Source organism: Pituophis catenifer, unplaced genomic scaffold (assembly GCF_029215685.1).
Source record: "Pituophis catenifer annectens isolate HBS135680 unplaced genomic scaffold, rPitCat1.0.hap2 SCAF_2, whole genome shotgun sequence".
NCBI lineage: Eukaryota > Metazoa > Chordata > Lepidosauria > Squamata > Colubridae > Pituophis > Pituophis catenifer.
The window spans coordinates 81,936,103-81,952,865 of NW_027256882.1; the positions used below are offsets into that span (position 1 = coordinate 81,936,103).

General features: G+C 35.7%; 2 protein-coding genes across 2 annotated transcripts in view; one reads left to right on the forward strand and one right to left on the reverse strand.

Moving 5' to 3' along the window:
• NT5DC2 (5'-nucleotidase domain containing 2) overlaps positions 1-4,100 on the forward strand; it is a 35,798-nt gene extending 31,698 nt beyond the window's left edge. Inside the window, exons 13-14 of the mRNA XM_070937041.1 lie at positions 264-328; positions 970-4,100. Of these exons, the coding sequence (XP_070793142.1) occupies positions 264-328; positions 970-1,231 (327 nt within the window). The 3' untranslated portion in view covers positions 1,232-4,100. The remainder of the gene's footprint in view (positions 1-263; positions 329-969) is intronic.
• Positions 4,101-8,063: 3,963 nt separating this feature from the next.
• Positions 8,064-16,763, reverse strand: part of STAB1 (stabilin 1) — a 123,417-nt gene continuing 114,717 nt past the window's right edge. Inside the window, 7 exon segments of the mRNA XM_070937045.1 lie at positions 8,064-8,246; positions 8,721-8,828; positions 9,814-9,960; positions 12,260-12,370; positions 12,550-12,696; positions 13,958-14,077; positions 15,274-15,380. Coding sequence (XP_070793146.1) covers positions 8,193-8,246; positions 8,721-8,828; positions 9,814-9,960; positions 12,260-12,370; positions 12,550-12,696; positions 13,958-14,077; positions 15,274-15,380 — 794 coding nt within the window. The 3' untranslated portion in view covers positions 8,064-8,192.

Consider the following 16,763-nt stretch of genomic DNA (forward strand, 5'->3'; position numbering starts at 1 on the left):
CGCCAGTTTTACTACCGGTTCTATAGAACCGGTGCGAACCGGGGGCAACTCACCACTGCTTGGGCATCACTCTGTAGTTGTCATTTCCTTCAACTAAATTAAGCACAGTTCTTGGATAGGCATTCTTGATTGTGTTGTATTCTGAAATGTTTTCTGCAAATATTGGAATATGTGGGGTTTTTTTCCTTGTAGAAAGCTCATCTTTAGAAACAGCATTGTTCAGTCATTGGGCTTTTGCTTTAATTTCCTCCTTTTAATTTTAGATGTATCAAGATGCAGAATCGAAGCAAGTGCTTTTAGAGTGGATGAAAGAGCGACAGGAGATTAGGTGAGCTATCTTGTTTATGATGTGTTCTTTTATTCTAGGAATGATTTAAAATGTACACTTTACAAATTGCAAACACAATGTTCTGCTTTAAGTAACATACTACTACAGCTTCTTAATTGGTGCCCTGTAAAATATTTTTATGTTGTGAAAATTTTTATGTTGTAGAAAGATTAAGAATTGGCCAGGTTTGGAACTTCTGGATTTCTCATTTTTGGCCTTGATGAAGATTTATTTTTTTTATTTCTTTGATTTTACTTTCCCTCATGGCTGACTTTAGTTTGTTTTCTTTTTCTGGAATCATGTTTTCTCTCAAATTGTTTTGAATTTCTTTAGGCTTCACTTTTTAAAAGCTCATATCTCCTGACTATTGTCCCGTCTTTTTCGTTCCTTGTGCTCTAAATAAGAAACAAACCATTTTCTAAGATAGTCAGAAAGGGGAAAAAAATGAAATTGGGATGGAATTAGCAGATTGTCCTACCAAAGCTAGAAACCAACATTTATGATACACATTCCTTGTCTTCTGGGGGTAGCAGCAGGATAAGGTGGATCATTGTGTAATATTAGTACATTTTCTATATTCTTTTCTCTTCCTCTCCCAGGTTCTCTATCTAATTTGATTATACCAACTTCTTTCCTTTCAGGTCACTTGCAAAGAATCTGTTTAACCCCCAGTTCGGTAGCATTTTTCGAACCTTCCACAACCCAACCTACTTTTCTCGAAGACTGATTCGTTTTTCTGATATTTACATGGCGTCCATCAGTTGCCTACTAAACTATGATGTGAATTTTACATTTTATCCTCGCCGAACGCCTCTACAGCATGAAGCTCCTCTTTGGATGGATCAGCTCTGCACAGGTTGCATGAAGACTCCATTCTTAGAAGAAATGGTGCACATTCGATAAAAGGGATTATGACATGTGTAGTAGAATCTTAGGTTCCTTTTAGGGGACTGCTGCTACCATATGATCACTGTTGTACTTCTGTTCTGAGCACTTCCTAATAGAAAATGAATGGAAAGGTGGCACAAATTTTACATCTGAAATCCTGGTGGTAAAATATATTAACCATGCTTGATTAAGCTCTAAGAATACGTTTTAAATTTGGCATCTGTAATTTAGTCACAGCTGTCTTTGTGTGCTCAGAAAGGTTCTACATGTTGGTCGGGTTATAGTGATTCTGGCAGAGAGATTATAAATCTATTTCTTCTTTAGAACAACATATTCAAAATGTAACTTCCGCACGAATCCTTGCTACATCATCACCTATATAATATATGAAATAATAGAAATTGAAATAGTTCCTATTCAGCTCACCAATCAGTTCACATTCAGTTACAAATTTGAAGATACTAACTGGTGTATTTCTAAAGAATTGCGTATAGTACATGTCTATATAAACCAGATATGCCATTAGAGACCACACTCATTCATTCATGTGTGACGTGACATCACTCAGATTCACAATTTGATAACATCAGTTAATGTGATATTAAGTATGTAATGGCTCATTTACAAATTCAAACCATCACTTGATCCTGAATTTATCAGATGATGTATATTTATATATTAAAGCCACCCCTATTTAACATACAAAAAAACAGTTTTTCATAACAGTAGGTGAATAAATTATCTTTAGTTGAATAGCCTATTTCATAAAATGCTAATTTATGTACTGAATTTATAAGAATTTTTAGACATCAAAGCACAAATATACAGATTAAGCTGTCCTCTAAACATTGTATGCATGGCTAGAATAATAAAAGATTAAAATAGTGGTTGCTAGAGCCATTACCCAACTATAATGGAAAGGGTTTTTCTTCTATCACTAACAGCTAAAAAAAATCATCAGAAAACAAATCATAAATTTATCTAGTATAAAAATAATGGTCTTTTAGGAATGGTGAATCATCAAAACTAAATTGTTTTGTGTTTCAGAATTTGTGCGGACTTACCATGAACTTTTAAACTTAGTTCAGAGATGCTGGGTTTTTTTAATCCACAAAAGGCTTATGTCTTAGATTAGATATAAGTGTTGTGGGACTCTATTTTTTCTGCACTTCATCATGAACTATTGCCAGTCAGGACCATCGCTGTATCAGAGTCAGATATAAGAAATACATATTAAGAATGGAATGTTCTTGAATTGGAAGCTCTTATTTAAGGCTGGACTTAGGAAGCTGTTTATATTAAGGTTGTGTGTTGGGTTTTACCCGTTAGATTCTCTAATGCTGCTATAATTCAAGTTATATCTATAAATGAAATAATGATTGACTGGGGCTACTTAGATTGTTAGAACTATTCAGATTCTCACTAGAGATGGTTTTCAAGGCATTGGCTTTCAAGGAACGGAAGAATGCTTGAATATCCCAAGATGAACCAAAGAAATCTTTGAGTAGTTACTAAGTTGGTAGTTTGCGATTTCATGTTAGCGATGCGATTTCAACCCATCACATTGGGTTGTCTCCTGGATGCTAGATGCAAGATGATTACAAATTGGAAATTGGATGTTGTATACTATACTCCTTCACAGATTTTAAGCTTTTCAAAAAGTGCCTACTTTTCAAACTTTTGAAGCATTATCAAATAAGTTATCTCTTACCCAATTTTTTTAAAAAACACTGTGATAATTAAGATTGTAGTATGTTACAGCATCTTCTGCCAACCTAGCAGTTCGAAAGCACGTAAAAAATGCAAGTAGAAAAATAGGGACCACCTTTGGTGGGAAGGTAACAGTGTTCCGTGCGCCTTTGGCGTTTAGTCATGGCGGCCACATGACCACAGAGATGCCTTTGGACAGTGCTGGCTCTTTGGCTTTGAAATGGAGATGAACACCGCCCCCTAGAGTCAGGAACGACTAGGACATTTGTGCGAGGGGAACCTTTACCTATGTTATAGCATACAGATCATGTTAAGACTGACAGATTGCTAGGAATGCTGTTGGTTATTTGATATCTCTTTTCTATCCATCCCTCAAACCAACTTGAAGATTTGGGGAAAATTAACCCCCAACCCAAGTGAGGACTTCTGCACTTTGAACTGCCACTTCAGGGGAAAGACCCACTGTGTGCACAAGCTAACTTGCCATAGTTATGTATGGAAAATAGGAATGTATATGATGATTCTCTACAAGTGTCTGTTCTATAGAAAATTGTTATATTAGGAAAGATCATGGATGTTGCCATCTCTAGGGTTGCATTTCTGGAGCTTTTCTCTGGAGATTCATGTCTCTTCTTTCTTTTGCTGAGACAGTGCCTTTGCTTTGCCAATCCATGGGAACTGTTTCATTGATGAACCACTTTTCACCCATATTTTGCCCCTAAAAGGGCATTGAGAGCAAAAAGTTGAAGCTGCATCATGAAAGAGGCATCAGGATAGATGAAAGAAGTAGGAATACCACAATGGTGCAGTAATGGAGGTAGGCATTTCTCTGAAAAATAGCTGCCATTTTAAAATACCAATGAGGCCTAGTTAGTTTATCTTCTTAAATGTGAAATTAACTTCCTAAACTCTGCTTGGTAAAGATGATGAGACAGTGTCTGTTACTTTTAAAGGTAGGCTGATCAGCAAAAGCTAGATCGTTTAGAAATAGGAGATTAAAAACTTGGATAATAATTTGTTTTTTTTTTTTTTTTTTTTTTTTTCTTGAAACAAACTTTATTCATATTTAAAAAAAAAAGACATTTAAAACAATTATAAGAAAAACTGAACAAGTTTTTCTTAATCAAACACTCAAATTACAAGTACATATACTATACATATATAGTGCTCAATTTCATCTATCAACTACTTTCTAATGTTATATATACATATATATATATACACACAGTGACTATATTTCCTTCTATATCTCTCTGACAGTGCAGTTGTTTATTTACATTGATTTCTCCTAACTTTCATCTCTAAGCATTCCCTCTCTCTGACTTATCCACTGGTACCAGCTATTCCATATTTTAAAATAATTTGAATCTTCCTTATCCTGTAATTTTAGGGTTAATTTATCCATCTCTGCGCATACATAGATTTTCTGTATAACTTCCTGATCAGTTGGCAAACGGTCAATTTTCCAGAGTTGTGCCAATGCTAATCTTGCCGCTGTTATAATATGGAGTATTAGGTATTTTATGTCCTTCCTAATATTTTTATTGATCATGCCGAGTAAAAAGACTTCAGGTGTTAATTCAATTTCGTGATTTGTTATTTCTATTATCCATGTTTTTATTTTGTTCCAATATTTTTTGATTTTTGGGCAAAGCCACCAAGCATGGTAAAAAGTTCCCTGTGCTTTTTTACATTTCCAGCAAACCGGGTTCACATTTGGATACATTTTTGCTAACCTTGCGGGTGGCAGATACCATCGGTACCACATTTTATAATGATTTTCTTTGTATGGTACCGATTTTGTCATTCTATAATTATCTTCCCAAGCTCTTTCCCAATCTTCTAATTGTATATTATGCCCTATGTTCCTCGCCCAGGCTACCATCTGCCCTTTGACCAACTCTTCTGCCAGATCGAATTCGAGTAAATATTTGTAAATTTTTGAGATTAGCTTCCCTTCTTTTGATTCTAATAATTTGTCTAATTGATTTTGTTTTGAATCTATTCCTTCTTTCTCTTGGTCTTTTCTGTATCTTACTTTTATTTGCGAGTAGGGCCACCAGTCTATTTCCATTCCTTGTTCTTTGAGCTCTTCCCTAGTTTTCAAATTCCCCTGAACATCTACTATTTCCCTATATTTTAGAATCTTTTGTTTTGATAATATGTTGGGGTGAGTTATTGCTTCTATAGACGATAGCCAGCCAGGAATTTTCATGTAGTGTTTTTGTTTAATTTGTAGCCATGTGTTAATTAAGGATCTCCTGATTGTATGGTTATTAAAATGTTTATATATTTTATTTCCTGAACTCCATATAAAGGCGTGCCATCCTTTCATTAAATCATGCCCTTCTAAATTTAGCAATCTTTGATTATCTAAGGTTATCCAATCTTTAATCCATAATAAACTGGCAGCCTTGTAATATTTATCCCATGCCGGGAGTCCAAATCCACCTCTACTTTTATCATCTTGTAGTATATTCAATTTTATTCTTGATTTCTTCCCTTCCCACACAAATTTTTTAGTTATTTTATCCAAATTATCAAAGAATTTCTTATCTAATTTTATTGGAATTGTTTGGAATAGATTAAGGAGTCTTGGCAGTATGTTTGATTTTATTGCTGCTATTTTCCCCAATAAAGACAGTTTTAGTTTCCCCCATTTTTCTAAATCTTCCTTTATTTTCTGGACTAAAGTATCATAATTGTCTTCTTTTATTGTTGTCGTTTTGGCCGTCAAATTTATCCCTAGGTATTTAATTTTTTTTACTGTCTGCAGACCGGATTCTTTTACTAATTTCTCTACTTGTTTTATTGTCATGTTTTTTGTTATCATTTTTGTCTTTTCTTTATTAATTTTTAAACCTGCTACCTTTCCAAATTTTTCAATCTCTTTTATTAATTTTGGGGTTGTTTCTAATGGGTTTTCTACGAAAAAAACAAGGTCGTCTGCAAATGCTTGGACCTTATAATCCTCTCTCTTGATCTTTAATCCTTGAATTTCTTTATTTGCTCTAATTCTGATTAATAAATTTTCCAATGTTAAAATGAATAGTAAAGGGGAAAGTGGACATCCCTGCCTTACTCCTTTATCTATTCCAAAGAATTTTGTTGGGTCACCATTCACCAAAACACATGTTTTCTGATTCTGATATATCGATGTTATCATTTTAGTGAATTTTTCTCCAAAATTCATACTTTTAATTTGTTGCTTCATAAATTGCCAGTTAACTTGGTCAAAGGCTTTTTGTGCATCCAGAAAGATCGTCAGCAGAGGTCAGCAGAGAAAGAAGAATAGATGGACTATGAACACACAGATTCTGCAAGAAAAAGAATATAAGAATTATATAGAAAAGGAGTTAGAATGGTTTTATAAGGAAAACACAAAGCAACACACTTCCCTACAAAACCTATGGGATACAACCAAAGCATATATAAGAGGCCTCACGATATCATATAATGTAAAACGGAGAAAAGAGAGAGAGAAAGAATATAACAAATTATTAGAAGAAATTCAAAATTGGGAATGTAAATTGCAAAGAAACCCAGGGGATGAAAAAATAAGGTTAAATTGGTTAACAGCAAAACATAACCTGAACATATTAGAGCAGGGGAAATATGTAACAGCATTGAAATATACAAGACAAAATTACTTTGAAAACGCAAACAAACCAGGGAGATGGCTGGCGTATAGGCTGAGGAAGGAAAGAGAAAAAAGAACAATTCAGAAATTACGAGATGATGAGGGAAGGATTCAATGGGTCCTAGAGGAAAAAAAGGACATAATAGTCCAATATTATCAAAAACTGTATGAAAAGGATATAGTAACAGAGGAGGAAATTGAATACTATTTAAAAGGGGAGGGATTGCAAATACTAACAGAGGAAGAAAGAGAATTATTAGATAAGGAGATTACGATGGGGGAGCTAAAAGAGGCACTGAAGAGGCAAAAAAATAATAAAACCCCGGGGACAGACGGTTTACCAATAGAATTCTATAAGACATTTGGAGACTCATTAAATGGAATACTGTTAGAAATATACAATGAGGCCCTAATGGAGGCAAAGCTACCCAACACATGGAAAGAAGCATACATTTCCTTAATATCTAAAGAGGGGACAGATACCACACTAATAAAAAATTATAGGCCGATTTCTTTGTTGAACACTGATTATAAAGCTTTCATGAGTATAATTGCCAATAGGATGAAAATAATATTACAAAATAAAATACACCAGGATCAAAATGGTTTTCTGCCTACAAGGCAGATAAAAAACAATTTAAGAATAGTATTGGATGTTCTAGAATATTATGAGGTGCATCCAGAGAGACAGGTAGCGCAAAAACTTGGATAATAATTTGATATTTTTCCAAAATTGGGTACAATGGTTAATTCTGATTCCTGAGTCTGTCCACAAAATAAAATATTGTGTTTATCTTTTCCAGAATTGTGTGTGTAAGAATAATTTCCAATACTTGGTCTAAATGGAATGTTCAAATACATGATATTGGAATGACAATATTTGTTGTTGCAAGGGTGAGATATCGATACATTTGGTTATTAGGCATAACACCATTTATTTTTTACAAAAATAATACATTGTTTCATTATGGAATAGTCCTACAATTAATATATTTCAGTTTTCTTCATGGGAAGAGAGAAAGAAACAATACTAATTTTAAGGCAAAGAGAGATAATTGGCATCTTTACTGGTAGCATGTTGATGTACTCATGCTTACCTAGTATTAAAAAATGTTAAGAATTGCATTACAGTGCATTAAAATTCAGAATGCTTACAAATATGTGCTGTCTGCAGTTTACCGGTAAGCTCAGTAGTGCAGTTTCAAAGTAAAATTATCCATTCATTAAATCTGAACTGAAATTTCATTGGTCCATTCAGGGTTCTCACAGTATCCATTTGCCAGACACATTCATGAGTCATTCCTAAGTAGATGATTGAAGGTTTATGGACAGGATCCAAAGGATTCTGTGCATGCTACATATGTCTTCAAGTTCTTTCCATTCATATTAGAGTTACACTCAGAACTTATTCCTGAAGATCTCTAAAAAGAGGCAATACAACATGAGGGAATGAATTCTAAACAAAAAATTGGAAATTGTTTATGGGATTGTAAATACCGATAGCTCTTTTGATCATAATTCCTTCCCATAAACTTTAAAAGGAATAGAATTGAGGTATATGGAATGTTTCTTCAAAATATCAAAATTTCTGGAATTTTTGTATCCTGGTTGTATTACAGTATATTATTATTGTCCAAGAATGTCTTCAGCATCGACAAAATCTTCTCTGTGGAGAGACTCCTGAAACAAAGATACAAAAACAGTCAGTTAATCTGTAACATTTAGATAGGTGGCATATAAATTTAATAAATAAATAATCTAACTTCATATTGGTATTCCCGACAGCTAAAACCAATAACAGAATCTGACCAGTTCCTCCAGTTATATTGGACTTCATAGGTGCATTCAAAAAATAACACATTTTATATGTTCTGTTTACATTCAGAGAAACTAAAGTGGAATGGCATGTTCAAATACATTTTTTCCCATCTGCAGCAACCACCTAAAATAGACGACTCCAACTCAGTATGCTGAAAGTGGAGCCCATGGATTTGGCTCCTCAAAGGGATCATTCAAAAGCAGCCATTTTATGCACAAAGTATGTCATGTATAGGAACAATTTGGCTTTCCCTAGCTTTGGTTGCAATGTAGATAACAATTGCATTATGGGTTGGTATCTGAAAATATTCAGCACTAATGTTTCAATTGTCTTACCTCAAATGGCTCATAGATCGAGATATCTGCTCCATAAATAGGATTTGGAATGGATACTAAGTGTGGGCTCCTTTCCTGCCACGAAGGTTCATCATCATCTAGTTCAGCCTATAAGTAAACATATTAAGCATGACTTTGTTCTGCAAACTATTCAGTAAAAATGTATCAGCATGCTTCAGTAAACCTGAATAGACAGCTGAGACAAAGTGATTTAGCCAAGGAAATTTAAAGCTAATCTGAGATTTTGTATGTATGTATATGTATGTAAAGTATGTACCGTGTTTCCCCAAAAATAAGACTTCCCCCCAAAATATGCCCTCCCCCGAAAATAAGCCCTCCCCCGAAAATATTTAAACACATGCACAGCCAGTCCCTGCCATTTCCTCTGGTTAGGGTTAGGAAAACAGAGCTGGAAATCAGGTAAAATGGCAAGAGAGCCCCATCTTGCACCATGCGCCCCAAAATAATAAGACCGCCCAGAAAATAAGGCGCTTATTTCAAGGTTCAAAAAAATATAAGACAGGGTCTTATTTTTGGGGAAACATGGTATGTATGTATGTATGTATGGATGGATGGATGGATGGATGGATGGAAGAAACAAAACACAATTTATATAGCTTCCCAAGTCACCCAACCTAGTGATTTCAGGCAATTTACAACATTATTTTTTTTAGCTGGAAAAGTCCAAAAAAAATGATCACTACATTATTAAATAAAATCTCCTGCAAGCCAAGTTTGACTCCTAGGGATGGCATAGACACAAAAATATAATTTCTTTGGCAACAATATGCCAATATGCTTTCCTGTTTCTCAACTTTTCTGGCCAGCTTACATTTGGTGACTCCCATCCAAGTTCTAACTAGGTTTGAACTTGGTTAACTTTCTGAGAATAGCTCCATTAAGATTATTTATACTGTGTTAATTATTAATTAAAAATTAAATTGAGATGTTTGATTTGGATGTGGTTCTACAACCACTAATGAAATTATAACAAAAATTACAGAATTCTTTCTACCCAAGTTCTATTGAAAGAATACAAAAAAAAAAATTTTTTTTTTGGTTACAAGCAAAGCTGAGGCTTGGATTTACCTACCCTAAAATAGCGAAAGTTGATCAGTTGATTTCTCCTTTTGAGGCAGAAATAGGACAATCCAGCAATAGTTGCACAGAGCAGAACTACAGCAAAAACGGTGCTTATGCCAATGGTCATAGCAGTGGATGGTTTTACAGTACTTGAAACCTGTAAAAAAATAATGCTATTTTCAAGTCGTATCTTAATGATAAATTATTACTCTTACATGACATTTTTGGACCCCCCCAAATTAAATTCCAATGTAGTTCAGAATAGCAAAACATCTGCAAGGAAAAACCTGATATTAAAAAGAGGACTCTGCTTCTTTTGTTAGGAAGCTAGGCTTCTTGTGATATTTGCATACTTTGCGCTTTGCTTTTATGTATAACTGTATTTTAAAAGATATACATAAATTAAAGTAGTCTGAATGACTGATAACAATCTTCACTCTTTATTGTTTTGTTTATTCTGCTAATGTTTCACACTGGCTAGAACGAAAAACCAATGTGAAAGATTTATCTGGCTTTGGAGAAAATTGTATGCAATTTCATTTGTAGATCTTCCTTAAATTAGTCTGATAATAGCGTTTCTGAAGGATTGTGTATTATGTCTAGTTGTGTGCTAATGCTGTAAGGAAACATGTGCTTTGAGAACATAATTCAGTTCCAGGATGCTAAATTATAGAGGCACTGCACTATTTTCTAAAGTGCGACATTGTATTTTTATACAGACTATATCCTAGGGATGATGAATGCTTCGATGCTTAGTGACAGGCTGCCTCTTTGTCCTTGGAAAAGGGCAAAAAATGAAATAGTGGGGACTTTTAAGAAAAACAATAAAATCAGCAGAACAAATTGAGTGGGAACAGCAGCAATGAAGACCAAATAGGTCTATTTCATCCTCTTACAAAGATCAGCTTGGCACCCACTGCCCTAAAGTACAGTAATAACCAGAGGCTATAGAAATTAACAACAAAACTATTTTAAAATGGTAGATCTCACAAGATCTGACCATTTTAATTCTATTTTTTTGTCAAACCCCATGCAATCTTGGGAAAGTTCACAAGATTTGGTAACATCATGCAATTTAACTATGTCTCTAACCATGTCTCTGATGCCCAAAGAAATGGACTCTCTTCTACCACTGCCTCCATTTCTGCAACTTCTCTCACTTTTCACTGATCACTGCCGACATTCATAATTATGTTGCATCTCGAAGAATCTTATGAACCAATAAGGAACTCGGGAAAACGAATTCTTTCTCCTATCCTGTTACCTTTGCTCAAAAAATGTATTTCATTAGTTAGTATTTAGAAGTAGAAAATTATTTCTACTTGAGAAATAATGTAATGTAATGTAATGGTGCATAAGCGCACCAGCGTGCCTACCATCCGTGTCCTACTGTTTCCATTTATTCATACTCGTTTCTTATGTTTATACTTATACCTGTTTATACTTATATGTTTATATGTTATGTTTATACTTATGCTTATTTTCTCATACACACTTGACAAATAAAGAAAAAAGGAAAAAGGAAAAAAAAGTACCATCATCATGCATGCCATTTTAGATAATCTATGATCACTACCATCCCGGGGAATTTTGAAGTGGGAAGGAAGAATGGAAAGGTCTGTGTCTAAATGATTTGTGTTCAGTGATACAGACTGAGAACACTAATTTTGTATTTTAAAAAAAGTAATCTGGACCAGTGGTGAAATCCAATTTTTTTTACTACCGGTTCTGTGGGCGTGGCTTGGTGGGCATGGCAGGGGAAGGAGACTACAAAATCTCCATTCCCACCCCACTCCAGGGGAAGGATACTGCAAAATCTCCATTCTCACCCTACTTTGGGGCCAACCAGAAGTGGCATTTGCCGGTTCTCCGAACTGCTCAAAATTTCCGCTACCGGTTCTCTAGAACCTGTCAGAACCTGCTGGATTTCACCCCTGTTCTGGACTCATATTTGCAATGCTCGGTACAATTTATATTGATGCCCAAAGAGTCCATGGTTAGAGACATGGTTAAATTGCAGGATATTACCAAATCTTGTGAAGTTTCCCAAGACTGCATGGAGTTTGATGAAAAAGAGGATGGAAATGCTCAAATCTTGTGAGAGCTACCATTTTAAAATAGTTTTGTTTGTTCTAGTGGTTAAGGCAAGAGACTTAACCACTAGAGTTCAAGCCCTGCCTTAGCCATGTAAAGCCAGCTGGGTGATTTTGGGCCGGTCATTCGCTCTCAGCCCATCCCACTTCACAGGGTGGTTGTTGTGGGGAAAACAGGAGAAGGAAAATGTGTCAGATATGTTCACCGCTTTGGGTTGTTTCTAAAAAAATTAAAATAAAGGTGGGATATAAATAAATACATAAACTTGTGGAATACTACTCAGATCTTAATTTATAAAACAGGGAAGGAAGGAATGCAAAACTGATCATTTCTCAAGAAAAGATACTTGAGAAATAACTAACCTGTTTATTCTGCAGAGGTACCTTCAAAGGACTCTGAATAGCATGGATGATCCCATTGGAGGCCAGAATATCCCAGTCAACAATCACTGTATTGTTAATTGGTTCAGAAACCTGGTGCAATAAAAGTGAACCAAAGAGCTTTAGTTTATCATTCATGGCGAATGAGCTGTAATTCAAAAAGTTCAAGACTTAAAGAATGCTACAAATCCACTACTGTTTCAACATCATCCAAAAAGATAAGGCATAGAAGTTCATGGCTAAGAGGCTGCGTAAAGAGAATTGATACTTACAATGAGAAAAGTATGACTCAATGACACTGCAATGGAAAGATTGTATCCTGCTTGGGATGGTATTATCGTACCAGCTGTGAGATTGAAGCTTAAGAGGATAACGTCACGCAGTGATGCATGAAGTTTTACATCCTTCAGTGATAAAGACTAAGAAAACAAACAAAAGATATAGCTCAAACTAAAGTTATTTTACTGTTGAGAAGAAAGCCAATTGCATGTATATACAATATTGTACAGCACTGTATTATTTGTATGTCACCTACCTGAATGTGACAAAGGTCCTTTTTCAAGAGTCAACTGGACTTTCTTGTTTTTGAATGCATGTAGCCTTTATTCAGTCCTCTATATCTTAACAGTGATTTCATCGTACTTTTGTATGTTGTAACATACAAAACGTTTAATGTTGTAACATCCTGAGTTCTGTGATGTATTGTCTTGAGCAGATGAACAACTCAGGATGTTACAACACTAAAGCCTAGGATGTCACAACACAGCCAACTATGCAGGATGTTGCAACGCAGGACTCAGGATGTCACAACACTAGAGCTCATGATGCTACCACACAACCCATTACCCAGGTCGTTAAAACACAAAAGAACAATGAGCACACAGCTAGGACCTCGACCACACAGGATGTTACGAAACAGCTGACTAATCTGCAAACATCAACTCCATCAACTAATCAAGATGTAACAACACAGCCAACCAACCAGCCTACAGCAACAGAGCCAGCACTCCACACCTCCCCACCAGTATTTATAGAGAGACGGCATCTCCAATCACCCTTTGCTCGCACAGGCACGAAGTCGAAGACACCAGCCTGAAGATGACGAGTGGGACCTCGTCGAAACGTATATATATATCTGCAGAAAAACCTTGGTTATGTAGGGAAAACCTGGCTAGAAGAAAAACATGTGTGTGTGTGTGTGTGTGTGTGTGTGTGTGTTTTTCCTCTAGCCAGGTTTTTCCTACGTAACCAAGGTTTTTCTGCAGCCCTAGCTCAGTGGAATCACATCCACTCGATTCTGGGCTTTTTTCCTTTCTGGCAGCCAGCAATATATATATATATATATGCATTACTGTTCTAGCCAGGGTTTTTCTTACATGAATCAAGATGTTTATATAGCCATAGTATAATATATATACACACATTAACTTCTTCTGCAGTTGCTTTAAAAGAATCTGAATTTCCTGCCATGCTACAACTAATAGCTTTACTAGAAATTAAGGGCCAATCAAAGACAGATAATTTATCTGTATGTAACTCATATAGGTTGTACATCAAAGATATTAGTTTGACTCAATTTATTTTTGATGCTTTGTTTTTGTTGTTGTTTTTGAGATGGCACAAAATTATTCCCCCTTCCAACTAAGACTGCACCACCAAGGTCCATTTTGTGATCCTTACTGTATTATCTCCAAAGCCAGAGTTCAAGGGTACAAAAAGAGTTTTATAAGCGAGGTCCTCAGAGAGAAAATTTAAAAAATCTACTCCTTCCTGAGTGGTATTAGCAAAATCCAGAATTATCTGAAAAAGAGGAAGGAAAACATGATTAACCAGGAGTATTATTACTATTACTATGTTCAACTCAAATGTATCAAAGGGACCATTTCTAAGCAGCACCTACAGTGAATAGCAAATTTGAATTTCCCTCCCCTCCTAAACTGAGGAGCATTTGCAAAACAATACCCTGTCCCTGGGTAAAAAGTAGGCGGATAACAGCAGTTTGACAGATCAAAATTTAAATCTCCCATTTGCTTTTCAATGTACCTTATTTTTTCACTTCAAAGAAATAAAAGACGAATGCTGGATCCTTTAAGGAATAGTTGAATATAGTTTCATTAATTCTGCTATTTGATCTGAATAATGAGACTGTTGTGGAGCATTCAGAAAGTGCATAAATTAGCTTTATTAAAAACAAGTTATGTTTATCCCACCCTTAAAAAAACACCATACATTACAAGTTTTCTCTGCAAAAAATGCAAGTGTGGTATAGATCAGTCTAAAGCAAACTGGAGGAAGTAGGAATAGCAATAGCACTTTACTTATATACCACTTTACAGTGCTTTACAGCCCTCTCTAAATGGTTTACAGAGTGAGCATATTGCCCCCAACAATCTGGCTCCTCATTTTATGGACCCCAAAAGAATGGAAGGCTGAATCAACCTTGAGCCTGGTGAGAATCGAACTGCCAAACTGCTGGCAGACAGCAGTCAGCAGAAGTAGGCTGCAGTACTGCATTCTAACCACTGCATCACCAGGGCAACAAAGCAACACAGAAACTTTAAGCTGCAGTTAACATACATTTTAAAATCAATATGTAGCAAGAACATGTAAGTCTAGAAATAACATATTGAATGTTATAAGAAGAATCCAAAGCCGAACCCAGATTTTAGGCTGTGAAAACTACATTTGAATTTTTTAATTCAAATTCAAAAAGTTTTGAAAAGCAGTCAACACTGAACGAACATTAACTTACATGTTGGTAATTTTTGATAATTTTTGGTATGAATAAATATTTTTCTAAATTTAGAGCATTTATTTGGCATAATAGTGTGTGACATATAGATGTATCTGGACCAGGTTTGAAGGAAGGAATAATTATCACTAGTGATTTTTTTTTGATACCATCATCTTCATAATTACCGCTTGTGTTTCACTGGTCATTCACAAATATATCCATAGCAACAAGGCTACAGTATGAAGGTACTACTAAAACTTACTGAATAGAAGACTGAAAAGTTTGCCTGTTGAGCCAGCACATCCAAAAGGCTGCCTGTGCAAGAATAGCCATTTCCTATGTACCCATCTTTACAGTTACACTGTACATCTGAAAAAGAAACAACATTTGGTGGTATTTGCATTGGAGACAAAATTTAAGATTTTGTAAAAGTCTGCCCTAGACAAGTTCAAATCACCACAACTGGATGGATTGCACCCCAAGGTTATGAAGGAACTAGCAGAAAAGATCCCAGAACCACTGAACTATATCTTTCAAAGATCCTGGAACGCCAGGGAACTGCCAGAGGCCTGGAAAAGAGCTGATGTAGTTCCCATCTTCAAAAAAGGAAAAAAAATAGATCCAGGAAACTACAGCCCTATCAGCCTGACCTCAATACCAGGAAAGATTCTGGAAAAGATAATTAAACAATGAATCACCGAACACCTAGAAGCAAACCAAGTAATAACCAAAAGCCAACATGGGTTTGTCAAAAACAGATCATGCCAGACTAATCTTATTGCATTCTTTGACAAAGTGACAAAATTACTGGACCAGAGGAATAGTGTTGATATAATTTACTTGGACTTCAATAAAGCATTTGATAAAGTAGACCATAACCTACTACTAGATAAAGTAGAAAAATGTGGATTAGACAGCATCACCACCAGATGGATTCGTAACTGGCTGACCATCTGCACGCAACATGTAGTCCTCAATGGAACTGCATCTACATGGAGGGAAGTATGCAATGGAGTACCCCAAGGCTCTGTTTTAGGCCCAGTACTCTTCAGCATCTTCATCAATGACTTGGAGGAGATAGATGGGGAACTCATCAAATTTGCAGGTGACAACACTCCAGAAGATAGGCTTAAGATACAGAAGTATCTTGACAGACTTGAACATTGGGTGCTATCTAACAGAATGAAATTCAATGGAGAAAAAGTAAGGTTCTACATTTAGGGAAGAAAAACAAAATGCACAGGTACAGTATATGTGGTACCTCGCTCAATAGTAGTAACTGTGAGAGAGATCTTGGAGTCCTAGTGGACAGCCATTTAAATATGAGCCAGCAGTGTGCAGCAGCTGCCAAAAAAGCCAGCACAGTTTTAGGCTGCGTAAACAGAAGGATAGAATCAAGATCACGTGAAGTGTTAATATCACTTTATAATGCCTTGGTAAGGCCACACTTGGAATATTGCATTCAGTTTTGGTCACCACAATGTAAAAAAGATGTGGAGACTCTAGAAAGAGTGCAGAGAAGAGCAACAAAGATGATTAGGGGACTGGAGGCTAAAACATATGAAGAACGGTTGCAGGAACTGGGTATGTCTAGTTTAATGAAAAAAAGGACCAGGGGAGACATGATAACAGTGTTCCAATATCTCAGAGGCTGCCACAAAGAAAGGGGAGTCAAGCTATTCTCCAAAGCACCTGAAGGTAGGACAAGAAGCAATGGGCGGAAACTAATCAAGGAGAGAAGCAACTTAGAAC